The 22766-nt window shown below is 40.2% G+C and overlaps 1 protein-coding gene across 4 annotated transcripts in view; it reads left to right on the top strand.

Moving 5' to 3' along the window:
* LRCH1 (leucine rich repeats and calponin homology domain containing 1) overlaps positions 1 to 22265 on the top strand; it is a 191873-nt gene extending 169608 nt beyond the window's left edge. For 2 of the 4 annotated variants that reach the window (XM_003363227.5, XM_023621596.2), the window contains 2 exons: positions 2706 to 2783; positions 19734 to 22265. In XM_003363227.5, coding sequence (XP_003363275.1) covers positions 2706 to 2783; positions 19734 to 19844 — 189 coding nt within the window. In that variant the 3' untranslated portion in view covers positions 19845 to 22265. Of the gene's footprint in view, positions 1 to 2705; positions 2784 to 11538; positions 13482 to 19733 lie in introns of those variants that run through there. The other 2 variants (XM_001915032.5, XM_003363226.5) reach the window with 2 other exon arrangements.
* The last annotated feature ends 501 nt before the right edge of the window (positions 22266 to 22766 follow it).

Raw genomic sequence — 22766 nt, 5'->3', positions numbered from 1 at the left:
AGAGAGCGACTGTGACTCCTCAGCCTCCAATTTGAATGAACAGTTATCATTTTACAAGATGTGAGAGGATGCTATGAATCATGCATCTGTACACATTTGTATATCTTATTAGCTCTTCAGGGAAAATGATACATTCTTTTAGAAATCCTTTGGTTGTCGCCTTTTTTCTTCTTTAAGTAAATTTTTTTAATTGAAAATAGAATGGGAAATAGTGCCTGATTGGAGAAAAAGAGGAAATAGAGAAATGCAGAAGAAAAATAAATCATCCTTTACCCCACCACCCAAAGACAATCACTGTCAACATTTTGTCTTCTATACTACTAGCCTTCTTTCTGCATTTTTTTTAATTGTCGGCATCTCCTATATACTATTTAGTTGTTTTTAAAATTTATTATTAAAACCTAAATATTCTCCCACATCATTAAAACTCTTCATAAATATCCATTTTAATGATTCTAACATTTTAGCTTATGTCATTACATTGTAGTTTTCCTTTTTAGAGATGCAGGCTGTTTTTAGATGTCCGCTTCTCAGAAATTCTTCAGCGAGCGTCTCGAAGCCCCCAGTGACCAGGCCCAGCCACGCTGCGGCCGGAAAACCTGCTCCCGTCTCTGGTCTGTGCCATCACTCTCCACCCCAGTGTCTGCACAGGTTGCTCTCTCGACACGAGAGGGCGGCTCCCACCTGCCTCCAGAGCTGCTCACCTGCAGCATCACGAGCTCCCATTTCTCCTCTACTTTAGTGTTGACAAGAGGCAAGCCATTCTTAGCACTGAGTTGGATTCTTTTCTTTTTTTTTTTTGTTCCTATAGCAACCTCCCCTCAACTAAGACCTATATACTATACTATACTATGATCTCCTTTAACTTAAACACAGTCATATCTGCGCCATCAGCAGTAGATGAGAGTGCCTTTTCTACCTGGGTTATGGCCAGCGTTAAGCATTCTCATTTTTCATTCATGAGACTAATATTGTCCATTTTTTGTGCCAAGCTAAGGAAAGGTAGTCATAAACAGAATCACTATCATTGTCAGTATGCTAAGGAACAGTCTCTTAAGTTGGATTTCCCCAGTCTTTGACAGTTTAGTAAGCTGAACACTGGTATCCCAGTTTGTGCACTTGCTGTAATTTTTGATTAGTTGACCAATGGTGAGGTTGAATCAAGTCATTGTATTCGTAACAAGCGCTTTTCTAACTCAAAGTAGGCAACAATCTTAGAATGGGCCCTCCCTCACTTCCAGAGATGGGAAATTTTCTTTATGTAGCTTGAAACATGTTGACTTTACTAGGCTGACCTAAATATTTTGAATGGTGTTGGGCATCTTTGGAATTTAAGAACAGACTCTCCTAAATCATGAGTAGATGAAGGAAGATAATGGCTTAGAGGATCAGAGAGACAAATGTTAGGGTCTCAGTATGATGAAATGCCTCTTGGTGCCCTATCTTCTAGGCTGGGACCTATTTCCGTTATCCCCATGTCACATTACCTGTGAGTGTTCCTTCTCTTTGCATGAGGCTTAATGCAGTGGTCTTGCAGGGGGTGGGCAAAGCCACCCAAGCAGCTTCTTGCCCACCCTTTGCAGGCCTCGTGTTGAGCGGCACCAGTTCCACTTTAGCCAACACGGAGAATGTTTGTTTAGTCTCTAAATTAAATTGTTCCACATCAGCAGTCTTTCTTTCTTTCTATTTTTTGTGTGGGGTGGGGTGGGGGGAGACATAGAGAAAGCCCCTTTTTTTAATAAATATTGTGCAGATTTAGGTTTTTATGGTGATTTGGTGTGGTTCCCTGTAAGATGGAATAAGGGTCGCTTCACGCTCATTAACAGGGTAAGGTCGGTCTATGAAACACTGCTCCTGCCCCTAGGCTGTTGGAGTCAGTCATGCTTCTTGCTTCCCTTTTTAAAAGAACTTATAGTGGAATATTAAAATTTAGCATGTGCACAGCTTTTAAAACTTACCATGTGAAAATTAAAACATGTGAGTCAGAGGTACCTGTTATCCATCCCACACCTTAGAGGTCACCTAGCCAGGATCAGCTCGATCATGAGAGGCTCTTGGTTAAGTCCTGCCATTTTCGGGGTCATTTACCTCCATGATGCCTCTTTCTAATTAAACCTGTTGCTTTGCTGGGAAGGAGATTAATTGGCCTGGTGAATTTATCCCTTCATATAGAAATATATTTGCTGATGGGAAAAGGTGATGCCTGTGGTGTATTTTTAGGTGAACTAAAGCAGGTTATGCAAGAGTGTGATCTCATAAAAATTGTATGTATGTATATGTGTGTGCATGTGTATATATATATATATATATACATATATATATACAGACACTAACCTACATATGCAGAAACTTTGCATATGCACACATACAGGTATATACATGGATACAGATATACATGCATACATACATGCAGAAATTTTGCATATATACACATATCTGTGTATATACATAGATATGTATATCTTTGTATATGCACACACATGCGCACATGATGTCTGGAAAAATATAATGAAAATATTAATAGTTCTTAGCTATAGGTGGATGTTTCTAGATATGTTTTTATTGTCTTCTATTTGCTCATGTGTTTTTCTTCAATAAAATATATTACTTGTGCCATTTAAAAATTAGAACGTTTAGAATTTAACCTGTTGTTAAAGTTATTTCTCTTTTAATAATTCATTATTTCTGTATATTTGCATTTATAGCCCAAACTTAGCATGGCCAAGTGCAGAAGAAATGTGGAAAACTTTTTGGAAGCATGCCGAAAATTAGGAGTACCAGAGGTAACGTTAAACTTGTCCCAATAACTATGTTTTAGTAAAGATTTTCTTTAATATATCTGTTTGAACCCACTAAATAGATGTACAGCTTTGTACAACTTTTTTAGTCTCAGTCTTTGTTGAGGAATAATATTAAATAAGTTATATAAAATTTTAGTTTAAATTGCTCTATTACAGTGAAATAAAAGTAGCTTAAACCAGTATGTTCAATTCTGAGGAAAAAGGGAATATAATTTCTTTAAGGTTTTGAAATAAATGTGAAATTTCAAACTTGAAAAAAAAATTTAGTCAGCTTGATTCTCTACGCCAAAGGCAGAAATTGCTGAGGGTTCCGTAAGCCTTCTGTTAGGTTCCACAGGAAAGAATTTTGGAGCTGATGGTTTTCTTTATCCAAAGATCTTACACAAAGCAGACCTATAGTTGACTAGTCACTTGTTGATTTCCATTCCCTGTAGTCGCATTTTGGGTATGTGGATCAAAATAATCAACATTGAAAATATTGTAATGATTGTTATTATTATCATTCATCATTATTAATAATAACAATGTTTGTATGTTGCTTGATGGTTTGTTAACTATTTGCATTTACATTTTCCCCTTTCGTCCACTGTACACCTATTTGTCAATTCCCTGTAGCCAGACCCACTATAGTTTGCTACTTTTTCTTTCTCCCATCTTCATCCTCAGCCAGATGGCTGATTTGGGGCTTTTGAAGACTGTGCTATTAATAACATAAAATTATTTCTCAGGGAGACAAAAGCCAATCCACTCAAAATCTGGGGGTAAGTTGAGAAGTGTATCGTCAATGTGATAAATGGAAGTGGATAGAAATTCTATTTCTTGTAATTGTCTTCTATCTTTTCTAATGTTCCAGGAGTATAGTAACTACAAACTTTATCACAAGATGCTGTGTTTGAGTATGTGGAGGAATTACATTTCAGCATAATTCTACTCAGTATAGGTGTTAGTTATTGAAAGTGAGAAAGGCTTTTCCCTCTTCCTCCCTTCCTTCCTCTCTTTCCTTTCTTCTCTCTATCCTTCCTCCTTCCTCCTTCTTTCCTTCTTTCCTATTTTTTAGCTTGGGACCTTTGAAGGGGAGGAGTTAGCTGTGGGCTTCCAATCTTATTTGAGGAAAAGGAGAAAATTATTAAAGCATCTTTAAGTCAGAGCTTCGCCAATAAAAAGAAGCTTACAAGTTCACTTTTTAAAAGAGCATTATCTTTATATATGGACTAAATGTCTTGTGATCAATCTAAATGTCTTTCAACAATGTTAATCTGTGTGTGTATATTGTATGTGTACATATTAATATTGCATATACATTCTTGGCTTCAAATGTTTGTGAAAATTCTTACACACAAACCTTTTTTAATGATTTGACTCTGTCATGGGCTAATAAGATTTCCCATGTGTGACTCAAAGCTATCATCCCAGGTTTCAGAGGATAAATTATTCATGTCTGTATTAGAAAACACCGATGAGTTATGACCTAATTCCCTGTGATATTTTTAAACTCATCGAAGTTTTCTTGGCTTACGGTGATACAAAATGAAATGGAAATGCCCTTAGGCATTTATTGTGAGTAAAGATTGGTAATTATAATTTCCTTTTAAAGTGAGGAAAAGGAAATTAAATTACCATAGAAATGCAGAGAAAATTTTACCGTGATTTCTGAATTATGCCCCTAGCACTAGTAAGCAATTTATAATTCTTGAGAAGGTTGAATTACAAGGGGTAAATGACCTTTTTTGCTCCTGTCCCACTTAACTATGCTTAGTCAGAATTATATCACTTAGGCTATTTTTGAAATTATTTGTACGCTCCAAGGTGATTTTCAAGTTTGTGTTGTGTCTATATGGGTGCGTGTGTGCGTGCGTGTGCGTGTGTGTGTGTGTGTATACATCTATATCCATCCTGATGGGCAATCCAATGGTATTTTACTGGTGACTAGAGTTACATTAATTCATTGCTACTAGAAAAAGTCTGTTGATTAGGTAGCAGCTGAACTGGTTTAATGAGATATGTTAAAGGAAGGAAGGAATATTCTAGTGGTAAACCAGAAATTGCCAATTGGAAGGCAATTGGCAAATCTTTCTGTATGCGCAGAGGAGCATGCTTCCATCTCACAGAATGCGTGGGGAATAAGTTATTGGAAATGAGGAAATGTTTTCATCTAGGAACACATTGCTAAGTTGGGGGAGGGGGTGAAATGACTCCCCCGCACTTAGATAGTTACTCTTCTATCACTAGTTAAGAGGGTTGATATTTTGAGTGTATATGTGGCACACCACAGTTGATATTTCCACTAAAAAGATAGTTATATCACAAATCTAGTTGTGGAAATTCTCCACTTGCAATCAGATATTTTGAAAGCCTGGTACCTAAAAACAGAGACCCTTATAACATTACATTTTCTTATGTGCATCAAACAATATTTGGGTAACAAAATATTCATTCATTTCCCAGTAACAAAAATAGTTAATTCCTCCTAATTTGCCAACTTTTCCTGCTTTCTTCTCCATCTATAACTTATCTGCATACACTCATAAGTCATGGAGATCTTGAATTCTGTATTTTTTTAAGCTAAATATCTAATTGACAATGATGAATCATCCTGTAGAGCCTGAAAAGTCACAGCTGTGCTCTAAGCTGAAGTTTATTGCCCCTTGTAATAGAATCACCGTTTGAAACTACAAGCCAAAGTCAGGGTCGGCAGCTTATATGATTTTATCAAGTTCCTGTGGGTGGAATTTGGTTGCTGAGCAGATTTAGTTAGATTATTACATGTAAAGTAATACAATGGGATGGAAGCAATTTTAAAATTGTTCCAATTGCTATGGTTTATTATATTTTCTTTAGAAGTCCCCCTGGACACAATGCCAGGTGTCTGCCTCGGGTTTGGTAAGGTTCATGAAGCATTTTATTGTGTGCTTTATAGAGTGCTTCTGGCGTGGCTTACCTATAAAGGTGGCTTCTTCAAACTGGCTGTGTTCAGAACTCCCGACAGTGGAAGCAGCCTAGTTTCTATGCAGAAGATGGGAGTATGTACTAGACAAGTAGGGTAACTCTAGACCTCTGTCTGTTACTGTGATGTTTGGATAAGACTGGATCCATGCCCTCGAATCTTAGTCCAGGGAAATAGACGGGCTTTGGAACAGCAGACGCCACTGATGGAAAGAAGTTGATGATGGGGTTCTGGAGCAATTCTGTTAGAGTGACAGCAGGCCTAGTTAGCATCAACTGTGAGGGATTCTGGAATGAGGGAGAGGTTTGCTAATGAGAATACCAGTGAAAGATCCTTAAAAACAAACCAGAAATGGCACTCGCTGGTAAGTTTCTCTTTCGGCGTGGGGGATGATGTTTCTTCAGATAGTTCTTTCAATACAGGTTGCTTCCCTTTCCTGCTGCCCATTTCCAGTGCTTTGGTTTTTTGGTTTTGTTTTGGTGTTTTTCTGTTTGGGGCCAATTCCCCAACTAAAGGGACACAAATTGAGTGAACATAATCGGGAATCAGCATGAGAGTGAGTGAGGGAAGAGTGTCTGTGAGCAGGGGGAGGGGATGCAGAGGTTTGGGGTGAATTAGCCCCACCTGTGCTGTTAACTAGTTCCGTGCCCCAAGGCAAACCCCCTAAAACTAGGAGCAGTTAACCATTTACTGAGAACTTCCTACACATGCTTCATCACAAACGCTCACTGTTGAGAATTGGAAATAAATGTTTCATTACCATACGATGAGGAAACTGAGGCCCAGAGAGGTTAAATAATTTCCTGGTGAGCAGCCAAGCTGGCATTTGAACCCAGGTCTGTATTATCAAGAGCCCACCCTCTTTCCAGCACACGCATAGGTTCTCTGGGACTGAGTTCCCTGCTCTGCAAACTGAGGGTGTTGGACGTAAGCAGTGGATTTAAGCCCCATTCTCCAGAGCCCTTGATTCTTTTGAATGGCCTGCACAGGAGGTGAGGGAAAACTGGGTGGAAAGGCTACAGATCACTCCTACCCCCTTGCTTCAGCCAGAGCAGTTTCTCTTTTGCCTGAGGCATATATTGGCTTTCCAGCTAAGATTTCCTTTGGGGGATGGAAATGTGTCCTATTGCTAAACATAGTTTGCAAATCACTGGACCCCTAAGGTTTCTTTGAGCTCTAATATTCCATGAAAACTCAGTTACCTCCTGCAGCTCCATAATTGCCTTCCCCCCTCATCAGCTACACAGCCATGCATCATGGCACCCTGGAAAATCTGAGCATTGGGTGATATTGCTGGCACCATCCCAGAGCCCCCTGTGGTGTTGATGCTGGTGGTCAGAATCTGAAGTTGTCTGTGACCTCTGGTGCAAGCATCAACTTGATCTTGAAGACAGCCTTACCCTTGGTGGGCTTCCAAATTCTTCACCATATATTTTTTGTTTCATGCAAGAATCTGAGTCCAGTTAAGCGTTGGGTCATGAGGCTGTTTGTGGACATACCGAGGCTTCCTTTGCCTCCTCTGAGTCAGCTTGGCCATTCCTGTCTTCTGACCTTGATGTAGAGAATTCATGTTTGGCTATTGGGGGTTTCCAAATTGATCCAAATTTAGGGCTATTTTAGGGCTCTTATTGTCTCAGGTCAAGAGAACTCTCTGATTTATGAAGCATCAAAAATATTAGAAAATAGATATTTATTTGGTTTACCAGGAAAATTTTTCTACTCGATTTTAAGCAAGTAGCCTTGGCCCCAGACCTCTGTAAGGAGCAAGGTTCTTAATTTAACAGACTTGCCCTCCTTAGATGAAGCGGGAACTTAGACTAGAAATGCATCTCGTTTTCCTGCTGCCCAGCCCTTCATATTCATTACTGTCTCCAGAGAAAAAATAGAGAAGAGGATTAAGGACAGTCTCTCCATCGACAGTGGTAGACACCTTGGCCTTTCAGGGCCACTTCTGCCTCCCTGGGCAGCACAGAGGCCTAGGATCCTTACAGGACTGTAGGAAGTGGAGGGTTTTCATTCCGTGTCCATAAGGACAGGTCACTTGGAGTCCCTCAGCTTCTGCGTCAGCCAAATGGGGTTAAAAATAAAACCCTAAGGTACATTCAGACGCTAAGGGTGGTTGTGTTGATGTAAGTGGAATTAGGACTGAGTCTTCTTTTCAGTACCTTTTGTAAAATTTGCATTTTCTTGTCTTTTATAGTGAGATATTATATTTGAATATAATAGTAATAAGCTTCTTACTTTACACCTGTTGTGAAGGTTTAGGAAATTATACATATGTAACTGATCTGAATTTTTGTTATTGAAAGACATTCTGTAAATTGAAGCTACTATTTTGTTGTTGTTTTAATCTTAAGATAGGAGAAAGGAGTTCCTTCTCCTCTTTGAGCCTTATGTCTCTTTTTCTTTCCCAAATCAATGACTTAGTATGAATTTAAATTATAACTAATAAACACGTTTGGAGGGGTTGAGATTTTTATTATGAATTAATTTTAATTTTCTACTTATATTGGTTAATTCTGAGGTTGAATAACCAGAAGTGAAAACTGATATGTTTATTGTTTTAACAACATCAATTTTTAAATTCCTAATTTATTAAAAAGAGCCAGTTTCTAGCTTGTAAAATCAGTCCATCATCTGTAACAGGTAGTAGGTGTTTACCATTCATGGAGGAATCCTTTGCCACTGTGTGTCTCCTGGTGGCAGAGTCCCCCCTGATGGCCTTCTGTATATGCATGGTTGAGAATAAACCCTTTAGAAGCAGCATCTTCAAAAAGTTTTAAATTACATTTCAAGATAAACAAGCTTACCGATGTTAAAGTTACCCTCCAAGTCCATAAAATTGGCGATAGTTTTTATATCTTTGGAGAAAACTCTGGAAACCCTTTCATGCTTCAGTCCACTCTCCACCACATTACGCCCTGTCAGTTAGGGCTTTAAATTTTCAGAATGACGAACATTCCTATGCTATGATATTCTAGATTAAAAAAAGTACTTGGTAAGCATATTGACTTTCAAAGTTAAAATTATATTTAAATAAATTAAATATATTCTAAATTTCCTAGTATTTAGTCTGTGTTACACTCAGAACACCTATAAATTAGAGCTTTTGCCAAGTCTGTCTGCGTTTCTGTTTGTATCTGTAATATTTGGGGAACCTGAGCCAGTCTTGAGTAGTAACCTTAGGACACACACTCCTGTGTTGACTCGAAGAGAATCAGGTGATCTCTAGCGATTGGGATTTCTGTTCACTGTGGTGGGAAACAGCATCTGCACCTGCCTCTGGGGACTGTCCTTGTATTAACTGTGTTTTTCAAATGCTTTGTGATAATTACTAATGTCCTGTAAGCACATGGTGAAATTTTGCCTCTTTAAATTTCCTTCCTTTTTAGTATTTCCCTATTTTGATATTAAGAAAAAATTAAGTCTAATCTCTAAGTCCCTCTCATTAAGACTCAAATTTGGAAAGCACAGGGTCAGAAAGGTCCCAGTTTCCCCTAGCAATTTCTGCCCTGGTTCCCACTGTAGCATCCTTGCCGGGGGCTGCTGTGAGGCTGTGGGCTGGTGACACGGGGTAGAATGAGAGAGCAGTTCTCAGAAGCCACAGCAGCCCGTGCTCCACACATTACGGTGATGCAGATTTTTGCCTACCAGACAATCTTAGACCCATGCCTTTTTCTTTAGAATTGTAATTTAATTTAAACCAGCCACCATGGGCTGTGAATCTAGGCCCTGTCCGCTTTAACTGAATTAAGCCCAGAATCTGTGGCATCATGAAATTATTTCTAGGAGGAGAAGAATGGTCTAAGTTGCTCACTTACGTGAGAAGTGCAGTACTAAATTAGTACACTGAAAACTGCAAAGAGGATCTGACCCAAGTTCTTTGATGGAGTTGCTGGGGAGCAGACCAGACATTTTCCATAGGGTTCTAGGAAAATATAGACTGGAGATAGAATGATTTGCTTTTAACAAGGAAATACCACTTTTGTGAAAATCACATTTCAGTTTGCGGATGCCTTCTGTCTTACGTCTGCTTGGCTTGGATTTCACTGGTTAAACACAACATTGCAATAATCGTTCTTATTGCAATGGGAAACCTCTTCTCTTAGATGTTTCCCAATCTTTAATCCTTGACCAGCATCTCTCTCCCAATGAAATCCAGTCTACCAGTAGCTGTTGTAATTCTTGGGAAAATAACAGTGGTAGGTTGGTTCCTCCAAATCCACTGAGAAAAGATGCATGATCTGAATAGATATAACATGATTTATTAATATCTTTAAAAAAACTTTTGTTGGGGCCAGTCTGGTGGCATAGTGGTTAAGTTGCCACACTCCACTTTAGTGGCCTGGGGTTTGCATCTCGGGTGTGGACCTATACACTGCTCATCAAGCCATGCTGTGGCAGTGTCCCACATTCAAAATAGAGGAAGACCGGCACAGATGTTAGCTCAGGGCCAGTCTTCCTCAACAACAACAACAACAACAAAATCTTTTGTTAAGAGTATCTCTTCAAAAATTAAAATGAGATTAAAATGGTTATCTTATTCAACTCACTTGATATTGTAGCATTCCTGCTCACCTGAAGACATCAAGCTCACCTTCAGAGGGAACAAGCAAGAAAAAAACCTCAGTCTTAGAATCATCTTTCAGTTGCTCTGTGATTTGCATCTGCTTAGCAGTGAGGCTAAAACAAAGGACAATATTGTAACAAAGTGTGTTATAAAATATATATTATATATATATTTTAAAATGCTTTGCCTAGTTTGGAAATAAAGCTGCATTTATGCAATATGTCACAAATATTTTCAATCCTTGTTCCGTTTAGGAACAAAGCCACAACTTTTCTTGCATAGTGACATATCAATTATAATCACCATTAATTTTAAGCCCTGGTCATTTCTGGTTCAGGAATTCAGTGTATCAGAAAACCATTTGCTTCCTGACAGCGGTGGGCATCCAGACATCAGCTCAGAAGACAGAGCATCTTATTTTTGCATTTAGTTGATGAAGTAGGAATTCTGCCTCCTTACATGTGACTGTCAAGAAGCCAAAACATGGAGGTCCGTGCCCCCCAACCATACCTGTTTAGGGGTGAAGAAATTTACATGACAGCTCTATGTGGGATGTGCTTTATTCTAACTACATGGCTGAGAAGCCTCCTCTAGTCTTTTGGTGTATATGTAGTTGCAAAAATGTGAAATTTAATGTATTTTTGACACATATAGGGACATAATCAGAACTGTCATTCCTCAGAGTTTATCAGTAACCCTAAAAGGAAGATAAATTAGGTGTATGTATTACCTTTCAGAGGGAAATACTTTATATTGTCTTCATAGACCAGAGTAAAAAATGCATTAAGAGAATGGTGAGGAAAGGTGGGCATTCAACTTTAAAGTTTATATTTTTTCCTTTAGTAAGGTTAACGCCTAAAAGTCCCAAATGAAAAGCTCTTGTTTTAATGCCATTGGTGAGCACATGATACCACTTGAATATTAAAACTGTTTGAATGCCAGAGTGACATATACATTGCAGAACGTTCTATTCCTCAATAGTGAGATTTTGGGTGAAAGATTTCTTTGTCCTGTTTGCGTAGAACACGCTAGATATGCTACTTTTCTTTTGTAAAGAATTAAAAAATCTTTGATGGTGGAATGGGTTATACCTGCTTAAAAATAAGGGGTTACTCTTGCCGTTTGCTAGTAACCAGAAATGTGTGCTTCTTCCAGCTGTTCTTCTGTGTATTTTTAATTGTATGCACTGTCTCTTTCTGTTCTAATGGCTGCCCTCGGAATAGGCTGACCTCTGCTCTCCGTATGACATCCTGCAGTTGGATTTTCATCACATTCGAAAGACTGTTGACACTCTGCTGGCACTCGGGGAGCAACCCCCACAACCAACTTCTGCCCTCCGCTCCAGGGACCTTATAAGCTTCTGTCTTGTCCATATTCTCTTTATAGTGCTGATCTATATCACTTACCGCTGGAGTGCTCTGTCCGCGTAAGGCCTGCGTGCGCTTCCAGACGCTCTGCTCTGTCACCTGACCCCTTACAGGGTCCTTCCTCCATCTGAGCCTTTGCCTTGCACACTTCCATCCCTGGCATCTCTACTCTCTTGAGTTTTGAAGCTGAACATTTACAAATCAGATTTTCCAGAAGCACAAACTTTATAAATATAATGCAGTTCCCATTAAATGATTTCTCTCACTTACTGAAAAACATTGACAACAGAGTGTGTCCAGACCTCATGCTTCCTCATCCACATGGTGCCAGCAGCAGTGCTATGCAGTTCCTCTCTGCTCTCACCCAGTGAGCTTTGCTGCCCTGGGTAGAGTGGGGGAAGGTTCCAGAACAGGAGCAGAGGGGATTTAGCATATGGAAATCTTTTCTTTGGGTCAGTATTTAAGTCAAATCCTAATTCAGGACTGGGCAATTGAGCTGTAGAGGGGCCACCTTGCAGAGGAGACAGAAAACTAGCATTTGGGGCCCAAATTGGTCTGTAAAAGCCTTTAATAATACCATTATTGACCAAGTTAAAAAATACCATCTGGAGAATGACTGCTTTGCTGGCCACTCGATTGGATTCTTCCCTGTTTCCCACAGTGGGAGCCATGAAGGGCACCCAGGAGGGTTGCTCTCCATTTCCCCCCTGAGCCAGCCCTCTGCCCTGCTGCAGGAGAGGAAGGGGTGCAGAAGGGGCGCTGGGGAGCTGGTGGAGCAAGGGGCCATCGCTGTTAGAGAGCCTCCTGGAGGACTCACTTGCACACCACTGTCCGTATAGTATTTTTACTTCTTACTCCTTGTTTGGTCTACTCCAAAGCTCTTAGCAAAAACGTTTTCTAGAAGGGATTTCTATTTTTAAATAGTGTAATGGGTTGTTTTGCTTTTTTGCTGCATCACATCATAACTGCAGGTCCAGAATGTATTGGATTTGACTGTGTTCATTTTCAAATAAAGCCATGAGTCATGGAACATTCTTGGTCCTGGTGCTTGGGTTGCTATGGCAGGAGCCAGTAAGATTTCTCTTATTTTGGAAGAATGTAGTTTCTCTAATGACTCAAAATTTCCATGTAACCTTTGATTTCCAGTAACATTAGCAAGCCGCTTTTATTTTTAAATAAGCTTAAAGGATTATATATTAACTGTATCTGCTTTTGGAACAATGTAATCAATTTGTAATTAAAAGAAAAAAAAATTAGAATCTTATCTAGGCCAAGATATTCCTGGTTCTGGAATGTCTTTTTCCAATACGAGAAGGCCCTGCTCCAAGATTAAGTCAGTCTCTATGCTTCAATCTACATCTCGTTGCCAGATATTGTTTGTTAAGTTGGGGAGATGATGGAGTTAACTTCCTCAAGATACATGTCTAGTTTACTGAGATGCAGACAGTCTTCACAGATGGCTACTACGAAGATAATTTTATTTTTCTGAACATTTCCATGAATCCAGGGGACTTGACAATATGGAAAACCCACATAGTTAGAAGAGTATATTTATAAAGATTCTTTGTTGCTGAATCAGATCAGATTCTAAAACAGGAAACATTCTTTATATGATAATATCTTGAGTTAACTGAGCTTTTTCCTCCTGATTTTGTGTTGATTGGTGAAATGCAGGGTATATGGAAGTTAGCTAGTTAACCTCAGTTGTGTATAAATAACCCACAGATGTACTGATTGCCTTTGGTGCTATCTTGTACTCCTTGATCTGTAACACAATAAAATCCCTTTGTACAATGTCATACGAGCACCCTGAGCCATAAATTGCTTAATAAACACATTTTGGGTGATTAGTCCAAGTTTTTATTGGGCCATGAATACGTTGATTTGTGTGTACTCACAGCAGTGCTCAGCATTTCCCTCCAGCTCTGTGGTGCATTGAGGCTTCTCTTTAATGGTCACCACTGTTTGTTTTATTTTCTTCTTTATGGGGGGCAATGGGGAAGAAGAGAGATGACTTACTGGGTGGCCACTTGAAAGAAAATTCTATCAATAAAAACTGTGTAGAACAATTATGTGAGATCAGATTTAATTTTCAGTGTTGACTTGTCATTGTTCTCTAGCGACTTTCGTGTTTCAACTCTGGCACCGAAGGATTCTTTGGATGCACTTTCATTTCTCGTGTCATTAATGTCTCTGTGCCCTAATGTGCTGCTCCTCTTGGGATCTGTTGGATGGGATTTTTTCATCAGGTAGTATGGTAACTAGCAGAACACAATTAATGCAGACCCTGAGGCAAAACTTTGAATGAACCTTCTTGCCCGTTATCAAACTGTTGGTTTCTACTCAGAATATTAAGCCTCTCCCTGGTTCTTCCCTAAGGTCCCCATGCACCAACTCACATGCCAGTGCGACGCCTGCTGTTCCAGTGAGACCAGGGACCCCTGGTGGACGTGGTTGTCATCTGAAAGGTGGTCAGGAATTTAGCTGTGTGATTTATACGTGCATTCTAAATCTCCTTCCTCTCACAAGAAAACCCCCCTTTTCAGTACTTCCTTCCAATATCTGATAAGAAGAACTACGTCTTTATTTACATTTTCTTTTTAAAATCAAAAAGTCCATTTGAAATAGAAAGTTCTCCTTTCTCTGGTTCTTCCAGTTGGTGGCAACTTTCCACTCAATGTCAGGATTTCCAAAATATATGACAACTAAGTATTATCTATTAGTTCTTTCTATTTACGGATTTGTGGATCCTAGGCAGCTCGCCATCCTTGGGGAGATACACTTACGAAAGGGTGGAAAGGGGCTCCTCAGAATTCAAAAGTAAGACAGCTGAGTAGGAATTTCATCAATGAGAGTAGAGAAAGAAAGGGACTTGATCTCTTGATGCTATTTACTTGTGAGTAAGAAATTAAATTTAGTGCAGGGTGGCTAGAGTCCTCTCTCTAAAATCCGTGCTGGTCCCTGTCATAAGGGCAAGAAGTCATAAGGACAAAGGATGTTTCAACTACATGGTAAAAGTAACAAACAATGGATTAAAATTTCAGGAGCCTGAAGTGATTTTGAATTAGGTGAAAAATATCTTAATGTGATTTTATTTCAGGAGATTAAGTTGTTAAAATTAGGCTTCAGATTTTGAAATTAGTTCTTGATAAATAATCAGTTAGGTACATAGAATGTGCCCTTTTTTCCTTCTTTAAGACTGTCAGGCTCTAGTTCCTTGGCTTTTCACTGTGTTTTTGTTTACACTTGGGTTCATTCATTCATTCCTCAAATATGGAATGAGCACTCGTTGTGCGAGGCCCCGTGGTAGGCCTTGGGGAGAAAAAGGTGACCATGAGATGTAACCGTGTCTTCAAAAATTTGCCTTCTAGACCAGGAGTTGGCAAACTTTTCCTGTAAAGTGCCAGATAGTAAACATTTTAGGCTTTGTGGGCCATACAGTGTCTGTTATGACTGTTCGACTCTGCTGTTGTAGTGTGAAAGCAGCCATAGGCGATTTGTAAATGAATGGATGTGGCTGTGTTCCAACAGAACTTTTACAAAAACGGGCTTTGGGCTGGATTGACCTGCAGGCTGTAGTTTTTGGATTCCTGATCTAGTGGCTCTAGTGGACAAAAAGAGAGGAATTCAGTGTGATAAGGACCTGTAGTTGATCGGAAACAAGATTCTTTAAAATACATGGACCGAAGACCTGACCCTATGGGGAGCGATGGTCTGTGAAGCCTTCCTGGAACGTGATGTTTATACGTAGACCTAAGAGATGCGTGGGAAGGGCCAGATGAAGGGGGCACGGGTTAGGGAGGTGAAAGAAGGGGTAGATGTGTGTGGAGAACGAAGTGTTCTAGAGAAAAGAAGGACTGGAAGGTAACATGGCTGGAAAGCAGAGCATCAAATGAAGAGTGACAAGAAATCCTCCTGGTCTGTAGGAGTTTGACATGGTCTCCATGTTACACTGGTAGAAATGGACTCTCAGAGTGCCCAGCTGGCAGAGCAAGAACTTGAAGCTCTCTGAGGTTAAAATAATGCAGACAGTTTGTTTAGTGGCAGATCAGTTTAGTGCCAGGACTTGACATTTTAGAAACAGACTGAACAAAATGAAATGTGCTGACCTGAGGGACTTCCTTTTGTTCAGCAGCTGGCCTGGAAGTAAGCCTGTGACTGTTTGGGAGCATAAGAAACTATAGAAAGAGGGGAGGCAGGCAGTGGCGGTGATCTGCCACTGCCGCGAGGCGTTTTCTGCCAAAACAAGATGTCTGTCCCTCGCTACACAGAGAAGCCAAATGAGCTGAGTGGCAGAGCTAACACCTTTCACCAAGTTGAGGGTTCTCTGATCTCCACCTGACGTTGAATTTGATGGGACTTACCTGGATAGGACTCCGAGGGTCCAGGGGTCTCTTCCTGTCTGCTGGGCACAGAGGAAACAGACCTGCTCGTAGATCAAGGCCTTTATGGAAAGCAGCATAATGTGGAAGGAGCCCAAGTCTAAGATGAAACGTGTTCAAATCCTGGTTCCAGTACTTACCAGCTGTGTGAAGTTAGCAAAGTTACTTAAACTCTCTACATCTCAGTTTTCTCATCTGTAAAATAGAGATATTATATCTCCATGGCAAGGTTGTCATGATGAAATAAGCAACAGAAATCTGTAGCATTGGTGCCAGGCATGTGGGAGGGCCTCAGAAGTCTTTCAGGGTTAAGATTTAGTCTTTATGGCTTGCCTGCCTTTTCCAGCCTTGTTTGGTGTGGCTCAGAAGAGGAGAGGGTGAGGGGATATGAGGGAATCATTGATTCCACCATCAGAGAAGCAATGCAAAGCATGAGTTCTCCAGAGGGAATCAGAAGCATTATTTTTATGCAAGATACTACTTTGTAGACAGACCCTGCTCTGTGCCTTAAAAAGAAACACAACTAAAAGGGGCTCATGGGTGTACTAGAATAGTCTGCTGCCACATTCTCAGTGAAAGCCACTAAGATCCTCTAACAATGAAATTTAAATGCATTTGAAGTCAGTGTAAATGTACAGCCATCTCTGCTTTAATCCTTTATATACAAGGTAGGGGGCCCTTCTCTGTCATTTCTCATCCAGCTATAAATCTATAGCAGTTCCTTCCCCATCCCAACCTCTAGCTCATTTCAGGGCTTCCCTCTGCTGTGGGATATGCAGTGACAGGACTAGTGTGATAGGCAGTGGCCTTCTGGCCATCCACAATACCCCTCCTCATTTCTGGCAGGCTCTCCTTGCTCATCCTGTTCACCAGCGCCTATCAGTCTGCATCCCAGTCCTGTGATGGAATAACCAGAACTGCCATTTTTTTTAAGATTTTTATTATCTTAGGCTAGTCTTCTTAGGTACCTCCAACCTCATCAAAAGTAATCTGGAGGCACGACTGGGCTTCTTGGGGGGTCTGAAAAAAAGATAAAGGCAGAAAGGTTGAAAGGGTACCTTTTCATGTCTTCTGTTTACTCCTCATCACCAGCTGTAAGGGCGGAAGGGAAAATCTCGGACTCTGCACCTGGTTTAGGAATGAGGAGACCAGGAAGGTGAGATGCCTGGGAGAAAGGATGACCTTAAGCTAATTCAGTGTGTGACATCTCCAAACATCCTGTTAGCAGAAGGCTGAGGCCTCATTACCTTCCCATCCCTGTCTTGCTGGAGCCGCAGCCCTTCCTGACCATGACTAGCTTGGAACCTCAGCTCTGCAGACCACTGAGCCACCACTCGTCAATGGGACTGGGGCTGTCACTAATGAAAACATGTTGCCTCTCAAGCAGGACTCAGGATGGGTCACCTAGCCCCATAAAAACCATGTTGTACACAGCGTTTAGGCTCTGTGCAAATATTAGTACCAGAATTCGGGAACATTTGGGACTAAACGTAAGTAAACACTGAGATCGAAAAGCAAAATGTCTTGTTCAAAATGCCTCAGGCAAATCCCTTGCTAAATTTCCATTCAAGATCCTCGCCCAGTGTTCGATTGGCATCTCAGTGTTTTTCTCACTGATTTGTTGAGCTTATGTGTCATATAAAACCCTTTGTAATTTGATGCAAATACTTTTTTACAGTTTGTTGTTTATCTTTTAATTAATTTGGGTTTTTTTGACACATGGAAGCTTTAAACTTTTAGGCAATCAATTGATTTTATTTTTTCCTTTGTGATTTTTTAACCTTTTTTTAGCTTAGAAAATCCTTCCCCATCCATTTATCAGAGAAAATATTAAATATTCATCTATATTTTATTGGGAAGGGTGTTTTGGGCTTTTTTAACATTTAACTCTTTACTTCATTTTGAACTGATTTTAGTATATGGTATAAAGTGAAGATTTATTTTTCCCCTAAGTAATGTCTTGTACCAGGAGCTTAAGCGTAATTAGTAGTCATTTATAATTTCCTACCAAGCTGGATATGGACTTGGGTGCTGCAGGAGCCCTAAAAATGAGGAAAACATGTCCCTGCCCGCATGGAATCAGCTTAGCAATGAAATGTGATTCAGGTTGTTTCACAAGCCCGTGGCAGATGGTGTCGGGAAGATACACACTGACACCTGGCTGTGGCACAAGGAGGAAGCACCGTCCATCCTTGCCTCGTGCATGGCTCATGACTCACAACCCAGACAGAACTTTCCATCCGTTTCTCAGGTTGACATTTGGCTAGTATGTTGACAAGCAGCATAAACTTCATGCCCCCCTAAAATACCATTGATGACAAGATGATGCAGTGACATTCTGTGCACAGAATGATACACAGCAGCCACTTGAAATAATGGTTAAAATTGCTCTTTAAAGAATGGGCTGTCTTATGTTGACATGTGGCCATTTCATAAGGTCTGGAATCAGAGTCTGAGACACTCTAAATTCGCCACAAGTTAGGGAAGTGGGAGGAAGAGGGGATAGCAAGATGCTGGAAACGTAGAACCTACTGACATTTGGAGGTAGTGGAACAGGTTATTGGAAATGTCATGCTTTGTCCTTGAAAGATCTTTTTAAGAGAAGAATGCCTGTGTTTGTGGTAACTTATGGAGAGTCCTTCACTGAGGCAGCAGGAAGATCTGGTTCCTCAAGCAAGAGTCACACCAAGAGAAGCAGTTCTGTCCAAAGGCCCTGATTAGCTTCACTTAAACACTGTGTCCATCACCTGGGGCTGGAAGCAGATCCCACTTAAACTCTCCTTAAAGACAGCGGTTGTTGGGCTGTGGAGAACACACTCTCATCGTGTAGACAAGAGGGAGTGCTTGCCAGGGAGTCTTTTCCCAGCCAAGGAGACACACCCTGGAAGGAGGTTCCCCTATATCAGACCAGGGTCAAATGACAAAGGAGTAAAATTGTTTCATCATGTTCTTGTGTAAACTGTTGGGTTGAGTGTGCAAGGTGCTGCCCTCAGAGAGTGACTCGCATTGACTTTTTTCCTCGACTAGTATGTGCTGGACATTCTCAAGAGCAAAAATACAGCATGAGAAAGTAGCAGGACATTTGTGTCTTTGACACTTTTATAAAAGAGTCTTAAAAGAGAGGCTAGTAAAGGCTATGGTTAAAATGACTTATTTACAAGGCTGTTCATAAACCGTGAAGAAAGGATACCAGTCCACAGCAGGCTTCCTTTCCAGAGATCACAGGAAATAAAATGAATTAAACCAAAGTTTATGGTCAGTAGAAGAATGTGTGGTCTATATAAATGAGTATTTGAGTTCCTTTAAAATGTGTGAGAGGCTATTTGTAATTTTGCTTTGTAATAATGTAAGCTAATATGTCCTTGGTGTGTGGTTTCCAACCGACTCTGTGTAGCTCAGTTATTTAGTGTAAAACTTTTAAAAATGTTTAGATCTTTTGCAAATTTCAGGATCTTTGGAACATCTCTCACTTGTGGAAAGTCATTCTTTTCTCTGCAGACACAGAAAAGATCTTTGCAATGGGTGGAAAGCAAGGGAGGGAGCACCGTCTGAGGTGATCAGACAGGCATACGACAGAGCTCTACTTGACTCCTGTCAGTGGTGTTGCAAGACTTTATGATTAGATTCCGGTCATCTAAAAAATCAATGTTTTGTTCTTCTTCTTTTTAGGGAAAGCTGTGCCTACCACATCACATCCTTGAAGAGAAAGGCCTGGTCAAAGTGGGCATGACCGTTCAAGCGTTACTAGACATAAGTGTAACGAAGGCTCTGTTCACATGAAAGCAACTCCTCTCCTTTGGGTCAGCTCAGACTCTTCTCCCATCAGAGATCCTGAACTCTGCTCTCGGCACCTGTCCCCCCCAGCCACTCACTGCCTGTCAGTTCCCCGACTCTAGTTGAATTGAAGGAAGGACATAAGAGATTTTCCACCTTTCAGAACTGACCTTAACTGACGTTAAGACGTGACAGGTATTTATCGTAAAACCAGTGAGGGAGCTGGCCATGAAGAACCGAACAGCACATCAATGCCTTGTACAACCTCCGTCATCCCTTCCACGCTCACCCACTGCCATTACCAAACACCAAGCACAACCGTCTTACAGCAAGATGCATTTGTTTTATTAAAACCAGACTCATTGTGTATTTAGTGGGGGGAGGGGGACTCAGTCAGGTTTTTCACCACCAAATTTTTCAAGAAGTTTCTTGAGACCATTGCCTTTTAAAAAACTATTTTCGACATGCAAAATATTTATATAAATATTATTTATTAGTGAGTTGTTATTCATCCTTTGGATGCAAATTGTAAATTAGGAAACTATTTTATTACTGCTTTTTTGTGGTTAAACACTTTATTTTAATATTATAAATATTGAGTTATTTTCTATCCTCTTTGGTGTGCAAGTAGTTCTAGGTCTCAGTAATCATGTTTTCTGGTGTACATGACTCAGAAAAAAATTAAACAAAAAACAGGTGCTTCTGTGACAGGAACTGTTTTCTGGGGAGGCATTATTTACACTTTGGTTTATGGGACATTGGTCTTATTCATAGTTCTGCATTCCATCCGGTTTCCTACATTCCATCAGCCCTGTTGTCCTCTGATATAATGAACTGACTGAAATCAAGAGAGCACCCCAAAGTTACTTGTAAATAGCTGTGATGGAAAAAAAAAGACATATTAAACTTGAAGATAAAATGTGAACAAGTATATTTTTGGATTCATACTTATTTTGCTATGCACAAAACATTCACATTTTAACACAAAGAAGTAATAAGTGTTAGCATCATGTGTCTTGAAGTGTCTTGAAGTATAATTTTGCACTGTGACTTGAGTAATTAAAGAAAGTCTAGCACCAAAGGTAGATAATAAGGAAATGGTATAGGAAAGTGGAGATGATAAAAAGTTTATTGTTTAACCAAAAAGTTTTTTAAGGGCAGCTTCAACTGAGAGTGATCAAGAATTACTTAAGGCATGTAGGACCTGGATCAGGAAACCAGCACTTTCTTCAACTGCCACTTAGAAGAGGAAATGATTCTGAGATGCAGACATGATCGTTTTATTGTAACTTACTTGGTGGCTTTCAGAGTAGTCCATAAAACACTGCACGATTCATGGTCTCTGGTGTGAAACCGCAGAAGTGAGTCTGTAAATTGGTGGGGCAACTGCATGCCACACCAAGGCGGGCTCAGGAGAAGGTTAAGTAAGTGACCCTTGTGAGGCTGAGTGGCCTAGGAAGGAGCAAGTTCAAACAAAAGAATGACTAGAGAATAGCCAGCGAAGGAAAGGGAGCCGTGTGGGTCTGAGAGATTCACGTAGGCTTCACAGACACAACAGCCTGTTTTAGGCAGGTGCACGCGTGTGCATTGGCCCTACTGTTACAGATCTCCCCATCACTCATCTTTCAAAGTCTTGTAGATGCTGACTGCATCCTCACCTCTGTGAAAAGCCATTATAAGTTTTAGAGAGCAGCAGCCACAATTTGTCAGACAAATATAAAGGTAGACACAAAAGAAAAGACACCAGGAGGACGGTGTACATTGAACACAGACTAACACCAGCCAATGCCAACGCTGCCCCCAGCTCTAGGCAAGAGGGAGGGGTGACTGAAAATGGTCATTTGGATTGGCAGCTAGCAGCTATTTTCTATCAAATGTACTGTGCACTTTAACCTAACTTAAAATATATTTTAATATTTTCCTGTACTGCATAAATGCCTGTTTGGTCAAATCACGTAATGGTGTAAAGAAGAAAGACATTTTGAACAAAGAGCGTATTCCATGTAAGCAACATTCAAAGGTTGACTATAGAGATAGGAATTTCGATTGCTGCCCCTTGATGGGCATTCAGAATGCAGGGTCCTGAACTATTTTTTTACATGTATATATGTCAACATGAAGCTCTGTAATCCTTGTTTTGAGAGATTTTTTTCAAAATTAAAATATTTCTTTTGATATTAATTTTCAGTATTTTCTTGAAGTTGGCTGTATAATACAAATGGCTTCAATATTTTGTAAAATGGCTTTTTTCCTTTTAAATGCAGTCCTTGTATGGCTAAGACGTCTTCCAGATCCTTGTACACTGTTTATATGTGCAATAAAACATGCATGCCCAGCTGACAGTACCATAAGTGGACAGAATGTACATAGTGCAAATATCCTCCCTTTTATTATTTAACAGCCATTAAAACTTGGAATTTGTACAAACCTTCTTCTGATTGACTTAACCTGTCTGGTGCAAAGTTTGACTGTGGTCACAAAAGAAACTATAGGTGTCGTTGCTGAAACAGATTGTAGCAATCATCTAGTGTAAATATATATGTGTGTGTGTGTGTATACATATGTCTATACCTAAAATATGTATGGATGTATATATGTGTGTGTAAAATCAGGAGAATGAATATATACATAAAATTAGGGAAATGAAATATATATATATATATATATATATATATTCATACCTCAGGACAATTTTTTTTCCAAACTAAATCTTACCTGGACCCACAGAACATAGAGCAGTTAAAGGCAGAGTTGCTATGGTGGGGAGGGGGGAGGGGCAGAGGTGTAGACTCGGGATCCCCCACCTATCCCTTGAATGGTGGCTCCAGAGCGTCTCTGAGGAAGCCTTAAGGGCTGAGGGTATGTTGTGAAACCGCAGGGTCTGGTCCTCCCTCCGCAACTGCCTCCTGTGGAATCTGACACTCAGAG

The sequence above is a fragment of the Equus caballus genome, chromosome 17, assembly GCF_041296265.1.
Source record: "Equus caballus isolate H_3958 breed thoroughbred chromosome 17, TB-T2T, whole genome shotgun sequence".
Taxonomy (NCBI): Eukaryota; Metazoa; Chordata; class Mammalia; order Perissodactyla; family Equidae; genus Equus; species Equus caballus.
This window is presented reverse-complemented; position numbering and strand designations above follow the sequence as displayed.